At 38.1% G+C, this 15,341-nt stretch overlaps 1 protein-coding gene across 1 annotated transcript in view; it reads left to right on the top strand.

The window, feature by feature from the left end:
• Positions 1 to 15,341, top strand: part of itga9 (integrin subunit alpha 9) — a 404,663-nt gene that overhangs the window by 57,711 nt on the left and 331,611 nt on the right. The window contains exons 6-9 of the mRNA XM_008112818.3: positions 4,132 to 4,261; positions 8,889 to 8,974; positions 11,027 to 11,095; positions 14,311 to 14,448. Coding sequence (XP_008111025.1) covers positions 4,132 to 4,261; positions 8,889 to 8,974; positions 11,027 to 11,095; positions 14,311 to 14,448 — 423 coding nt within the window. The remainder of the gene's footprint in view (positions 1 to 4,131; positions 4,262 to 8,888; positions 8,975 to 11,026; positions 11,096 to 14,310; positions 14,449 to 15,341) is intronic.

Raw genomic sequence — 15,341 nt, 5'->3', positions numbered from 1 at the left:
ATGGATGGCAGCCTTTGTGATAATGTGTTTGATCACAGGAGCCATGTTAACAGCAGCTGTTTCCTGGCTTGTCTGCAGTATCAGGCCTATTTCTTTTTCCCATGCTCTGAGCTCCCTCAGCCTGCTCCTCATTCAAAAAACAGCTTTGAACTTTCAGTGGACTGCCTAGAGCTTTTTTTCAGCATAAGCAGGAAATGTAGATAAATGGATCCTGGGTCAACCAGGCAAGTGCCTAATGTATGAGCACTCCATCCTGCTAAGGTATGCTGTTTTCTGATGAGAGATGGATTGGTTGTCCCCAGGGGACATGGAAACAATGCAAGTTTATTACAGATGGATCTGTTTAAATGGTTTCTGCAATGTCAGAGTGTATACATGTTGTAGCTATTTTAAGTGATCTAGGCCCAGGATAGGTGACCTGTGGCCGTCCAGATATTGTCAGACTGCAAAACCTATCCTTCTTCACCATTGTCTGTGACTGAGAGAATTCTGAATCCAAAAACACATGTCTAAGCCTGGTTTGTCAGTCTGACATAGTGATGAAGGATGGTTTAGAAGAGCATACAAATTTTTGAAACCCAGTGCCAGTACGGAGGAGAAATTTTATGAAGGAATGCATAGATCCTGAAAGACAGGCCTGGAAATTGTAACAGAATTTTTGGTTTGCTGTCATTCCTCTGTGCTTTGTAAGTAAAGCACTGCTCCATGATCTTCACATGGATTTTATACATCCTTCACCCAAAATGTATTACACTATATAACAAATTTTGAAAAATGTTCTGTTCTTGAAAGTGTTATTTCCTGTTACTTATGTTGTTGTCATACTCCAGAAACTTTGTTTTTGTGACTGCCACAAACTGTGTTGAATTGGTTAAGACTCTATGAGGTCTTCATTGAAAAACTATAGGAAAATGTTTTGTGGGATGTCCTGCAAAAACAAAGTTTTTGCTGTTTAATACACCTTTCCCATGTTTTTATGATAGAACCAATTAGGAAATGACATTTATAATGCAGGAACAAAAATGATGTTACATAATGTTATTTAATGTACAGCCCACAGTACTGTATATAAAACCAGTAGAATCTTTTCTCAGAAGGACCTGTTAGAGGTCATTACAAATGGATTAGATCCTCAAGGAAATTGAGTAAAAAGAAACAAAAACAATATATCTCGCATGTAATTATCGGGGATAAAACTTACACAAAGGATCAAGATATTCTAGAACAATTTAATAAGTACTTTGAGGACCTGTATAAGAAGGACAACATTAAAAAGGAAGATATAAACCAATACTTAGGGCAACAAAAGATTCCCCGTTTAACAGAACTGGAGAGAGAGGCACTTAACCAAGATATCTCGGAGGATGAAATTGGAAGAGCAATAGATAAATTAGTTATAGGCAAAGCACGAGGACCAGATGGCCTGACGGCAACTTACTACAAGAAATTTAAAGAGGTTTTAAAACCACACCTTAAATTAATAATGGATGATGCATTGCACCACAGAAAAATTCCAGAAACATGGAAATCGGCCAATATCAGATTAACCCATAATGAAGGGTCCGATTCAACTAACATTAAAAACTACAGACCAATTTCGCTTCTCAACATCGATTACAAGATCTTCAGTAACATCATCGCAGATAGACTTAAAGTGTTCCTAACACAGTGGATAAAAGAAGAGCAGACAGGCTTCCTCCCACACCGAAACATCAGAGACAATTTAAGGGGCATTATAAACACTATTGAATACTACGAAGCCCCCAATGAGAAGGAACTGGCTATACTATCAGTGGACACTGAGAAGGCGTTTGATAAGTTAGATTGGAACTTCTTCAAAATGATCCTCAAGGAAATGGATATAGGCCATTATTTTTATAACGCAATTGAAGCCATCTACAGTAAGCAAGAGGCAAAAATACAAATTAATGACCAGGAGTCAAAGAAAATAAAAATAGAAAAGGGCTCCCAACAGGGTTGCTCCCTTTCCCCATTGATTTTTATTTTAGCTATAGAAATATTATTAAACTCGACTAGAGAAGACCCACAGCTGACAGGGGCAAAAATTCACAAAGAATCATTCAAACGCAGAGTATATGCTGATGATTTAATATGCACAATTGAGAACCCTTTAAATAATATTCACAAATGGCTCAGAAAAATTGAAGACTTTGGAAGGGTCTCAGGCTTCAAAATCAACAAAGACAAATCAAAGATATTGACGAAAAACATCTCGAAGGAAAAAAAGGAAAAATTAAAAGAACTCATGGGTCTAGATATCACCACTAAACTAAAATACCTTGGAATCTTCATTACCGCAAAAAAATTGCCAGCTTTTTCAAAATAATTATGAAAACAAGTGGAAGGAGATAAAGAAGAGTTTATCTAACTGGTCATCTTTAAAACTATCCTTGCTAGGAAGGACAGCCACTGTAAAATCCAATATTCTCCCCAAACTGCTGTATATTTTTCAAAATCTACTGATAATCAGAAATAAAAGAATCTTCCAGCAGTGGAATAAGGACATTTCAAAATTCATATGGAACAATAAAAAACCAAGGATCAATTATACAATTTTAACAGACGACAAACGTAGAGGGGGACTGGGTCTGCCTAACCTGGAACTATACACAGAAGCATGCTGTCTAGAATGGGTCAGAGACTGAACCATACTACAAAACAAAAAACCACTCACAATAGAGGGTCACGATCTTAGAGCTGGGTGGCACGTGTACTTATGTTACGGAAAGAAAAAAAACAGAAAGAACTTTGGAAATCACTTTATTCAGTCCGCCCTATTGAGAACATGGGAGAAATATAAAACAAGATTCTATAGTAAAATCCCATTGTGGGTCTCACCAATTATCATTCCAAAGAAGAGAGATGGGGTGGAATGTGTGGCCAACTTACAAGGACATTTTGAGAAAAGAAAACAAAGACTTCAGATTGAAATCACACGATGAAATTAACACAAAGAATGGATGAAAGAAAACAAGACTAAGCTGCTTATTTGAACCCAACATGCAACAAATCTGGATACACAATAGGATACAGTAAAGAGAAGCACGATGGATTTTTTTTCTCGCTGAATTCATTCCCTTATACTCTTTTGCATTTTTTGGGTTTTTTTCTTGCACCATCCCCCACCTTAATGAAGAAAGGAAGCTCAATTTTTTTCTCTTTTTTGACTTTTTTCTTCTTTTTTTCTTTCCTTTTTTTCCCCCTTGCTCTCTTTTCCAGTTTTTATCATATCGCCCCCCTCCCCCTCCTTAGCCCATTTGGTTCCCCCCCCTCCCCCCTCCTCCCCTCCCTTCCTATCCCTAGGAAAATCATTCAATAAAAATTATTCAAAACAGCTGAGATCAGCAAATGGATTAGATCCTCTAAATGTTTGCCTTGCTGGGGTTCAGGAGGATAGTGACACTGTCAATAACTGATGCTTCACATTTTCTCCATCAATGAGGCATTGCATCTGCTCCAAGATTTAGTGTGAACCTCAGAGGAGCAACTTAAAGAACTGAATCCATTTTGGGGATAATATTCAGCACCTTGAATAGCTCTGTTGGTGTTGCACTAAAACCTAGAATGGATTAGTTAGCCCACTGATATTGGAGTCACTGATCACTACTGCTTTCATTGTAAGGTGTTGCATATGCCACACTTTTGACAGTTTTCTATGGAACCCTGGTGACTTTTTTGTATGTAACTCAGTTTACAGCTTTTGAACACCAAACTTATACCTTTAGCTCCTTGGCCAGTTGGTTTTTAAGGAAAGTCTCAAAGATAATGTCTGGCATTGAGTTTTGCAGGTACAGATTCATAATGTAGAATTATAGATCCTTAAGCAGCAATTAGATCAAGTGAAGGGTCAGGATGCAAGGAGGAGCAAGACTGTGACAATCAGAAGCAAGATCCTTCTTGCCGCTTTGCTTCCTGGTGGGAGAAGATGGATGAGAACATAATTTTCCTTTGTTCTTGACCAGACTTACTTCAACTGACTCTTAAGGTGGGCTTTTAAAGGAGTGAGGGTCAGGCCTTTAGTTATTGAGATGCAACTAAATAGCCAATGTAGTGTATTGGTCTTACTTTCTTGATTGCAAACATTACCACAAAAAATATTTTCTTTTGCAGGAGCTGGTCATCATGGGAGCCCCTGGATCTTACTACTGGACAGGGACAATCAAAGTACTGAATCTCACTGACAATACATATTTCAAACTGAATGATGAATCTGTGATAGCTAAACGGTACACGTACCTTGGTGAGTGATACCTTGAATCCTGATTGTAGTCTTGATTCTCTTGCATGCAGGGCTTTTTCCTCTGTTATTGAAAACTGTCAACACATAGGTGCCTAATTATTTTATTCCCAATGGTTTATTCTTAGTGACAGGAGCAATAATTTTACCTGAAGTTTTTAAAATGACAACTTGCATGCGTCTAGACATCTGTGCCTGGACAATATTTAGGAAATACATGATCCTCTAGTATCATTGGATTACAGCTGCTTCAGCCCTAGTTGGTATAATAGATGGTCAGGAATTACCGTATATACTCGAGTATAAGCTGACCCGAATATAAGCCGAGGCACCTAATTTTACCACAAAAACCTGGGATAACTTATTGACTCGAGTATAAGCCGAGGGTGGGAAATGCAGCAGCTATGGGTAAATTTCAAAATAAAAATAGATACCAAGAAAATTTCATTAATCGAGGCATCAGTAGGTTAAATGTTTTGAATATTTACCGTATTTCAAAGAAAAAATAAACTAGCTCTATAAGTGGAAAAGTAGGGGCAACAAAAACAATATGGTATCAACAATAACATAATAATAATAATAATAATAATAATAATAATAATAATAATAATAATAATAATAATAAAAACTTCATTTGGATCCCACCCTATCTCCCCATGGGGACTCAGGCCAGCTTCCAACATAGTAACAGGCAAACATTCAATGCTTATATAAACAATGCAGAGCTAGATATAGATGCAAATCCCCTCTGTGTGTGTGTGCATTTCCCCAACAATATTTGGAAGCATATCTATCTAGATCTATCTCGCAATTTTATAGCATTGAGCCATGGCAGTTAAAGTGGTGCCAAATTGCATTAATTCTACAGTGTAGATGCACCCCTATACACTGGGGATTGTAGTTCTTTGAGTGATCATTGAAATCCTTTCAGGAAAAACTCAGCACTCTCAAAGAATTCTAAAAATCTCTGTATACCGTGGCAAGCCCAGATAATTTATAATTTTGTTTATTGTAGCATAACAGTGGTTTTGTCTTATTTTCCCCCCTTGATTAAAGTGGTTGTAACATATATGGAAGATGGGCTAATCAATCATTTGAGGGCAACAAAATTCATTATCAATGATTTATTGTTGTGAAGAAAAGCTGCTAAGAGAAGATGCTGAAATGGACTTAGTTCAATAAACCTAATAAATTTAGGATTAGAAATGCAATGAATGCCACAAGAGAAATACTGTGTATCTAATGGTTTCTCTCTAGTCCCTAGTGACCACTTGGTTTGATTATGGAAGCATTGACAGACCCCCATCTTCCTCAGTTGTTTGGCACATTAAAACAAAGCCACGGTTTTAAAAAAGGACTGCAGACTGGTCTCTTTTCTCCATCCTATTGCTCTTATTTGTTTATTTACTTGATTCTTTGGTGCTTAAAAAACCAAACACATTACATTACTTAATGGAAGACTCTTGAGAATAGTGAAAATGAGAGATGGATGTATATGCTGAGCTTTTTTCTTTGAATAGTTCTAAAGCATGCTGTTTACCATGTAGATAAAAGACCTATAATTTACAGCAGAGGGAGGGAATGGTGGCTCTGAAATATAAAATAATTGCCTTACAAGGCAAAAGAGCTGAAACGTTTGCATTGCAGACTCATCTGGTTCCATAATATATCATTTTTATAGAGGAGCAAATAACACTACATGATTGATTCCCCTTTACAAAACATCATTTCCCCTCTTTGATATACTGTATATACTGTATATTTTACAAAAAAAAAACCCTTCCTAAGGTGGAAGTCTTCTTACAGCATTCACTATAGATTTCCTCTTGCCTTCCTATTTTCTTAGCAACCCCCCTCCCCCGATTCTGTGTTGGATCATGTCAATTGAGGTGGGGGTGGGGGTGGGGTTTTTATTTTCACCATAATAAGACAGATGCCTGTAGGAAAGTTGCAAGCAGGACATGAGCACAAGAGCACCAATTTGTTGATGGTCCCCAGCAAACTACCACTGAGAAGATATTGCCTCTGGCAGTGGGAATAATGTACAAGCAGTAGCCATATCCCCTCATGGGATGTCAAACCAATTTTCACCAAGTGCTGTATCAGCCTTGCTATTGTCTTCAAAGGGGCATTGAATCCATGAACAGAGAATCCATGGATATAGAGGGAAAACTATATATTTTTAACATAATGGTCGGCACTCTTTAGATTTTACTCAGTTTGGGTAAATGTTATTGAGTCATGAGATTTGCAACCCAACAGCACTTGTGGCTCTGAGGTTGGGGAAAGGCTAAAGGACATTTTAATGTCAGACATTATATCCACAAGCCTTGTATCTAAATCCAAAATCCACTCTCATTAATAAACAGAACAAGTTGCAGCCTCCAGATATTGCTATATCACAACTTCCATCAGCTCTAGTCATAATGTCTTATAATGAGGAATACAGGAGTTGTAGTCCAGAATCTGGAGGGCCACATAAAATGACATGGAAGGCTGGATTTGGCATGTGGGCCTTGAGTTTGACACATGTGCATTAATCCAATTCCCTTTCAAAGTCACCAGGTTGGGCTCCATCATTATATAGTTGGTTGCAACTATAAACTCACCTGAATTCTTTCTAGAAGTCAATATGACTAAACTGAGATCATTGTACCTTGTCTATATTATGAGATGACCCACTAGAAAAGACAATAATGTTTGCTCAAGTAGAAGGCTGTAGGAAAAGAGAAAGATTGCATTACAAATAGACTCAATCAGGGAAGGCATGGTTCTGAGTCTGAAAGTCTTGATCAGGGCTCCTGATAATAGAGCGACTTGGAGGTCTCTCATTCATGGAGCTACCATAAGTTGAAGACAGCTTTATGGTAGTTAACAACACCAAACAACAGCTATAGTTTAACCGTGGACTGTGGGAAATGTGTACTTCCTTTTGTCCTGAATCCACCACCACTTAACATAAGTCTATGATTAGTATAGTTCTTCCCAAACTCTAGTCTTCTGGGTGTTTGCGATTTCATCTCACAGAATCTCTGAGCATTGGCCAAGGCAACTGAGGTTTTTGGGAGTTGAAGTTCGAAACAGCTGGAAGACTAGAGTGTGGGAATCATTATTCTAGTATTGTGTCAGGAGACAATCTTCCTCTAATCCTTTCCTCATCTATATATATAAAAGAGTGATGGCATCACGGTGACCCACAAAACAACAAAACTACAGGCCCCCCAACCTCGAAATTTGACGACACAACCCATCATCCATGCCTCTAGGTTGATACAACAAAAAGAAAAGAAAAATAAAGTCCTAATTAGAGAGAGAAGAATAATTGCTTTTATCCAATTGCTGCCAGTTAGAAGGCTAAGCTCCTCCAACTTGGTCTCCTCAATAAAAAATAATAAAAAACACTAAAAATTAATACAATAAAATACTATAATAACAGAAAATAACTAAAAATAATACAAGAAAATAATAAAATATAATAAATAAAAATACAATTTACAATAAAATTAATAAAAAATTGCAAATAATGTCAAATAAAAATTACACAAAATTTTTTAACCAATACCACCACCACTTTGTCACAGCAATGCGTGGCCGGGCACAGCTAGTATCATATATACGTAATTTCATGTTTCTTTTCCCTGTCCTCCTTTACATGCCTTATTTGCTCAACCTGCATTAAAATGTGTTCATTTGCATGAAACTATATACTGTTTTATCAGTCGGGGAGGGTGCATTTTTCAGTTAGTGCTTCTTTTCTTTGTGTATATTTAGTTTTTTAATTTTTTTTAATTTTAATCTTTTCTTTGTGTATATTTAGTTTTTTTAAAAGTTTTTTTTATATTTAGTTTTTAATCCCACTTCTCAAAACCAGTCCTCTTGAAAGCAGATGCTATTTCCCTTGGCATTTCTACCCCGTTTCCCCGAAAATAAGACATCCCCCGAAAATAAGACCTGATAGAGGTTTGGCTGAATTGCTAAATATAAGGCCTCCCCTGAAAGTAAGACCTAGCAAAGTTTTATTTGGAAGCATGCCCACCAAACAGAACACCAGAACATGCAGGATCAGTAAATGTATGTACCATAGATATTGTTGTACATGGAAATAATGGTAGTAACAAGAAATTCTTGATAAGATGCACAGTTTGTCTGGTTATGCTAGTTTGTGATGACAACTACTGTACAGTATATAATAAGTGTTCTTTTTTTGTTCAACAATAAATGTGAATTCTTCTTCATGGAAAAATAAGACATCACCTTAAAATAAGACCTAGTGCATCTTTGGGAGCAAAAATTAATATAAGACACTGTCTTATTTTTGGGGAAACACGGTAAGCCATCAGTCACTATTTTATTTTTCGGAAAAATGGTCAATTGCTTGTTGATGCTTCCATTCTTGAACAAAGTTTCTTTGAGTTTGAGTTTCTTTGCTGAAAAAGAAGATCTCCAGTAGGATTGTTGTTGTTTAAGCACAAGGATATTATATTTAGATTCCAGGCAGAGAAGAACAATCATTTTGCTTTCAACCAGATGCTGACCTATTCTTTGGACCTGTTTGCTTTTCTAAATGTATTTTTCAATTCTTTCCTCTTCCCTGCTTCTGATCATGCACTCTTAAAAATGTCCCTTTCAGGATATGCGGTGACAGCAGGTCACTTCTCCCAGACAATGACCACTGACGTCGTAGGAGGAGCTCCTCAGGATGGAGGTGTCGGAAAGGTGTGGCTGTTGATCAAACTTTAGCTCACGTACAAATGTGGTGGCACTTGATGTTTTGAAAAAATGAATAAGCAGGAGGGTTGGGACCACAGTCATTTGAGGAACACCCATGGAAATAGTTTATTGATAGTGTCTTGGAGCTTCCATAAACATGAAGGCAGGGATGGGTGGGTTGTACAGCTCTTCAGGGTCTCCTTGGAGGGCGATGTGATCTTAGGTCTTCTGAAGTTGCATCCCTACTTTAGAGTCAAGTCATTGATATTTTGTATGCTAATGTTTCTTAAGGTATCTGACTGGATTTTTTTCTTCCAGTGGACCAGATACTTGTACCATATTTATTCCCATTGGCTACAATTGTTTCTTCCTTTCCTGGAAAATATCTAGGCAACCGCAACTGGTGGCTTATGGAGTAGCACTGGTCCATGGACCACCACTTTGAGTAACACTGATTAATGGAAAACATTTAAATCATTTTTTGGGTAATGCTTGTCTTTCTTGATATTGCAGTAGTCTAGTACACAAGGACAAATAGACTGTTCATTGTGATTTTCCTCATATAGCACTTGGGTTCTAGGAGGTGACAGCGGGCTTAAATTCACCTAAAGATTTCAAGAGTAGGATAGAATTTTGAACCTAGAATTTTTCTGGTTCACAGCTATATGAGGTGATGGTTGTATATTGTGAAGTGGCAGATGGTTAACTCTTACCTGCCATGGCATTAAATAGTTAACTCAAGGACTGTGTCCTCTTGTATGAACAGTGGGTTGGATTAGAGATTGCCCATGGAAGATTAATGAGTGAAAATTGAACATTTTTACCATCTCCTCTTCTCACCATCTTCCTCTCCACCATGTCCCCCAGGGCTCAAAAGTAACATTACATGAGATTGGCAGTGACATGGTAGTAATCAGGGCTGTAGCCAAGGGGGAGGGGGGTTTAGGGGTTCAAACCCCTCCCAATTTTTTTTCAGTTTTTTTTTTAAAAAAACCTGGTTTGCTCATGAATTTTAACTGGTTAACCAAATCTCCATGAGTGTCCGCTGAAGTTTATTTCTCTTGAGTGTCCACTGAAGTTTATTGATGGAACCTAATTTCTAAATTATTTTGCGTTATGAAACTACTTTTCATGATTTACTAAAAAAAAGTTTCAACCTCCCCTCCAAAAATTTTGTTTTTTCTGGCTATGGTCCTGGTACTAATGATAGGGAACTGAAGCAAATGGAGGTGTTCTTGGAAAATCAGGTGGAGGCACCTTTTATCCTACTTACAGGGGGGGGGGGCAAACTTTTTTGGATTTTCCCCTTCCTCCCCACTTTGCTACATACCATCATCTACTTAGGTGGGGGAAGCTGGAGACCTGAGGGAGGTGGAGGGGGTAGGGAAGTTAGTATTCATTGTCTTCTTTTCAATGTGTAAATCTTTGGTTTCAACCCTCTGATATAATTTTTGGACTTCAGCTGATGGAATCTCTCAGCTAGCATGGTCATGTTACTTTTTGGATTCTGGAAGATACAGTCCAAAAAGCTTTGTTGAGGATCTGTGTCTTTAGGAACTTAGGTAGCAGATCATGTGGCACACTGTTAACTCTGGTAGAGGTTATTCAGTGTTTCTGGAAGGATAACCTTTGTATGGATATCAGGTGGTATAACATTGAACTAAAGCTCTGTGAACATTTATCTTATGATAGTCTAACTTGCAAATATATTTACCTAGCAACTGCTTTAATTTGTTTTTGGTGGGCAAACAAAAATATTATTTTAAACACCCCCCTACAAACACAAAATCCTTGATAAAATGTTGTAGGCCAGCATTTCACCACATTTTAAAAAGATCTGTTTAATACTACTATTTTTTAAAATCATTTTTCATCTTTGTAGGCTTCAGCTTCCACTTGATGGAAGGACAGGTTAAAAATAATTTTCAGACATTTATAAAATACCCATAAGGAAACACAATGTAGTGTTGTTTTACTAATCAGTTGTGAATGATGGTGGTGGCGGTGGCGATGATAGTGTTGTTGTAATATAAGTTAATAATCTTTTTTGATTCATAGGTATATATTTTTCGCACTGATAAGAGGTTTGGGTCTTTAATAAAGATCTTCCAGGCTTCGGGTAAAAAGGTGAGTGAAAAAATATTGTTTCTCAATTTTGATCGGAATGTGTCTATTCTTTTCCCAATGCTACTTACTGCATTGGATAAGGAGCCCCCAGATGGCGTAGTGGACTAAGTGACTTGAAGGTTGGGTTGCTGACCTGAAAGTTGCCAGGTTCGAATCCCACCTGGGGAGGGTGCGGTTGAGCTCCCTCTATCAGCTCCAGCTCCACATGAGAGAAACCTCCCACAAGGATGGTAAAAACATCAAAAACATCCAGGCGTCCCCTGGGCAACGTCCTTGCAGACGGCCAATTCTCTCACTCCAGAAGCGACTCAAGTTGCTCCTGACATGAAAAAAAACAAAAAACTGGATTGGATTATATTGGGATTTTTGATGACTGCATCAAAAACCAGGGCTGCGAATTGCTTTCTCTTCCATTTTGAATGAGAACATGAATTTCTCCGCCTGAGGAGAAGTAACAACCTACTGAGCTAAGAGTTTCAGGCTGAGTTACTTGGCCACAACCAGAAGTTTTATATCAGTGGTTCTCAGTCTAGGGTCCCCAGTTGTTTTTGGCCTACAACTCCCAGAAATCCCAGACAGTGTACTGGCTGTTAGGATTTCTTGGGGTTGAAGGCCAAAAACATCTAGGGACTCCAGGTTGAGAACCACTGTTTTATATGATAGCAGGCAATCCTGTTTGTTGGCTAATTTCAGTGATGTTGCTTGTAGTGCAGAGATCAGACCAATAAATTCTGGCAAAGGACCATGATGGCTCCAACTGCAATGTACCCACTTAGTTCTTTTTAGGAAATTGGAAACCATATTAAAGTGAATGGTGCCAGATGTGAATAGCACAATGTTTAGGTTCTCACAGTCACATTAGGTCACCCACTCTCCACAGTAACACTGCAGTTGGATAAACAATATCTTTTTCCTAACTCAATTGATCTGACTCCACAATTGTGAATATATTGTTCAGATCTTTCATTCACTGCCTGACAGATTTTAAATAGCCGACAATGCTCTCTGAAAGTTTGATAAACAAGAAGAATCCACAAGAGAAGTGAAATGCTAAATGTTTGACTCTGAACCCATAAAAGTAAACAGATTAGAGAAATAAGCATTCTTGCCCTCAGGGAGATAGGGCGGGTTATAAATAAAGTATATTATATTATTATTTAATTTCTCCACATTTTCCAACTGTATCTTATAAACTGTGATGCCTGCTGTTTTTCTGGACAGAAATATTAGTTTTGATTTGATAATTAATTATAAGTGTAACAGATACTGTTTGACCAATATTGTACATTGGCTGGAACATTTGGCTCACATTGGTCAAAGACAAAGCTGAATTACTGAATTAAAGAGAAAAAGGGAACACAACCATCCAGGCAGTAGGCATCTTATAATGTCATGAGATGCATAATAATAGTGTACATAATGTTCTGTCAGCCCATTTTGATGACCTTTTTATTTCTGAGTCAACTGGTGCTCAGTGGTAAAATAAAAAGTGTCAGATGTGCAATTTGGCAATAGATTCGTGACACATGGTCCCACTTTCTCAGGTGGTGAATAGAGAGGAAAGTGCATTTCTCAGTTGAAATCCAGAGCCAATGTAACCATTTAGGGCAGGTTCATATGTCAAGATTGTCATATGGAAATGGCACTAAATGCTTCCACCTGGCAGTAATCCTTGGTGGCAGTTGTTCAGGTTGTTGTTGTAAATTGTGTGAGTGCCACCACTATTGAAAATAGATGGTGGTGGTCTGAGAGTGCTCAACATACTGTGGCCATTTCACTCAGAATCTTTGGGCTTCCGTGTTGAATTATAAGGCTGTCCCATTGTTAGACAACCACCTCAGTTAGCAGATGCTGGCTGACCTGGGAAGTAACTGTGAATTTCAGAGATTCTCCTCGTTGGGCTACGGTGTTTTCACCCTGGACCCTCATTTCCAATGTCAGATCGCAAGGCTTGGCATCAGAAGCCAGCAAATTAATCTCCCTTGTACCTGCTTTGCTCCAGTGCAAGATAAATCACATTGCTGTGCATCCCAGGAATGAGACCAGGCATAAACAATAAGGGCAATTTTATTAATACCTATTTAATTTTTTCTTGGTGCTGAGCAAAACTAACAGGTGGTAGTGGTGGGATGATGATGTGGGAGTGGCTGGTGTGCTAGGTCTAACCCAGGCCATACACCCTCCTTTCCCCCCTCTTCTGATACCTATCAACCTATTGTCTCACCTCCTTGTGCAGCATAATGTTCTGGGGCTAGAAATTTAGGTGACTTCATGAGCTCTGTTTGCCTTCTTATATTATGGGAGCTCTCTCATCTCTCATAGCTAGAAGAGATTGAGTTGAAAGACCCATCTGTGTGTAGGATTCTTAAGATTGTCCTGAGCCAGCTGGACTGGAAGTTGTCATGAAGAAAAAAGGGGGAGAAGATCTTATGTATTATGGTGACAACTTAACCATTTTTGATAGAACGAAGACTGATCAGAGTTTAGTTAACTGGACTGGGAATGTGCACTGCTGGGAGACTGGGTTCAAATGACTTTGGTTCAAGGTTCACCTCCTTCGTGGAGTGTCAATGAAAGCTCTTGAAAATGTTTTTAAGCTCCTAAACTGAGAGGAGTGGAATTTTGAAATGAAAACTTATTGGGAATGGAAGGTTTCATGTCCTCCCCTCACCCATATTCCATTTGACATGGACCAGAACTATATATGCTTATTTGAATATAAAAAGAAAGTAATCCTAAATTGAATGCTACCAATGCAGTGTATGCTTTAGCTCTTAGCCCTTTGGCAGTCTTGTTGGTGTTTGTTGTTGTTTTATTCCATGTGCACTGGTGGCCCATAATAGTAGCCATAATCAATACATAAATTGTAGTCATCTACCAACTTGTGTAAATATCTTCCACGTTTAAGGGATGTCTTATGTGATGTAATAAATCGCTATCTGCCTGTATGAAATGATTCCAAGTGTGTAGTAGTAAATCAATTTTAAAACATTCAGCAAAGGTTCATTCCCCCCCCTCCCATTTAATGAAAACAGACAGAACTTTAAGCAGGCCCAATGTTCCCCCTTTTCAAAAATATCCCACTTTGTAGAGCTGGTAGTGTGAAATAAAGCAGCCAGTGGCTTTTTCTGTTGCATACAAAGAAAAGCATAAACTATTTCCTCTTGTGTGTGGGCAGATACTGAATGCTTTGTTGTGACTCGACTTGGTTACAGATGGGCTCTTACTTTGGCTCCTCCTTATGTGCAGTTGATTTGAATTCTGATGGACTTGCAGACCTCCTGGTCGGAGCGCCCATGTTTTCAGAGATCCGGGACGAGGGCCAAGTCACTGTCTACCTCAGCAGAGGAAACGTGAGTATGTGACGGAGCTATGTACATGGCCTGGTAAATCCTTTTAACCCTCATCTCAGATCCATTACATGGCAAGTTCTGCTTAAGGGCATTTAGCAGATGTGAGGTTGTTTGCCCATTTGTTTACAAAATGTGGACTTGTTTGAACAAAATCATCAGAAATCTCTTGGATTTTTAAAAATAATTTAATGAGTTTATAATTCTATAATGTATCAAATGCCTAATTTCTGAAGTGTTCCTTAGTTTATTATAGCCAAAAAGCAGAGTCCTGTAGCACTTTGTAGAAGAGTGAAATAATCCTTGTTTTTTATTTATTTCTGCTTTTATATTAAAACAATCCCAGAGAAACTTGTGAATACTGTTTATAGATTTATAAAACATGCAGCTTAATATATCATTAAAAATAAAGGCAATAAAACATACAACAGTTATAAGTTGCATGTGGCAAGAGAAACCCAAATTCTGTTGGTATGAAAGCATCCCAGAAATGCATTGAAATAAGCATTTGTTATGGCTCACTGAGAACAGAGACAGATCCAAGAAGGCTTTGGTACCACATCAGAAAAGACCCCACTCACAGTATGTATCTGCTACACATTTTTAGAGTAGTCATCTGTAGAGTGGGGCTTTGGAGCAGATTGATATGGGTATCTAGAAATTATACTTCCACCCTCAAACTCCTCTGTTTTTATGCATCATCATCATAATCATCATCATCAGTAGCAACATCTTTATTCATATCCCGCTACCATCTCACCTAAGGGACTCGGAGCTCACAAAAGCACTCCAAAGTTCCACACACATAAAATACACACTACATAAGCATAAGATGATCACAACACAAATTTACACACTTTCACCTAAAAATGTCACATAATAAAATTTTAAATTCC

Source organism: Anolis carolinensis, chromosome 6 (assembly GCF_035594765.1).
Source record: "Anolis carolinensis isolate JA03-04 chromosome 6, rAnoCar3.1.pri, whole genome shotgun sequence".
Classification (NCBI taxonomy): domain Eukaryota; kingdom Metazoa; phylum Chordata; class Lepidosauria; order Squamata; family Dactyloidae; genus Anolis; species Anolis carolinensis.
This window is presented reverse-complemented; position numbering and strand designations above follow the sequence as displayed.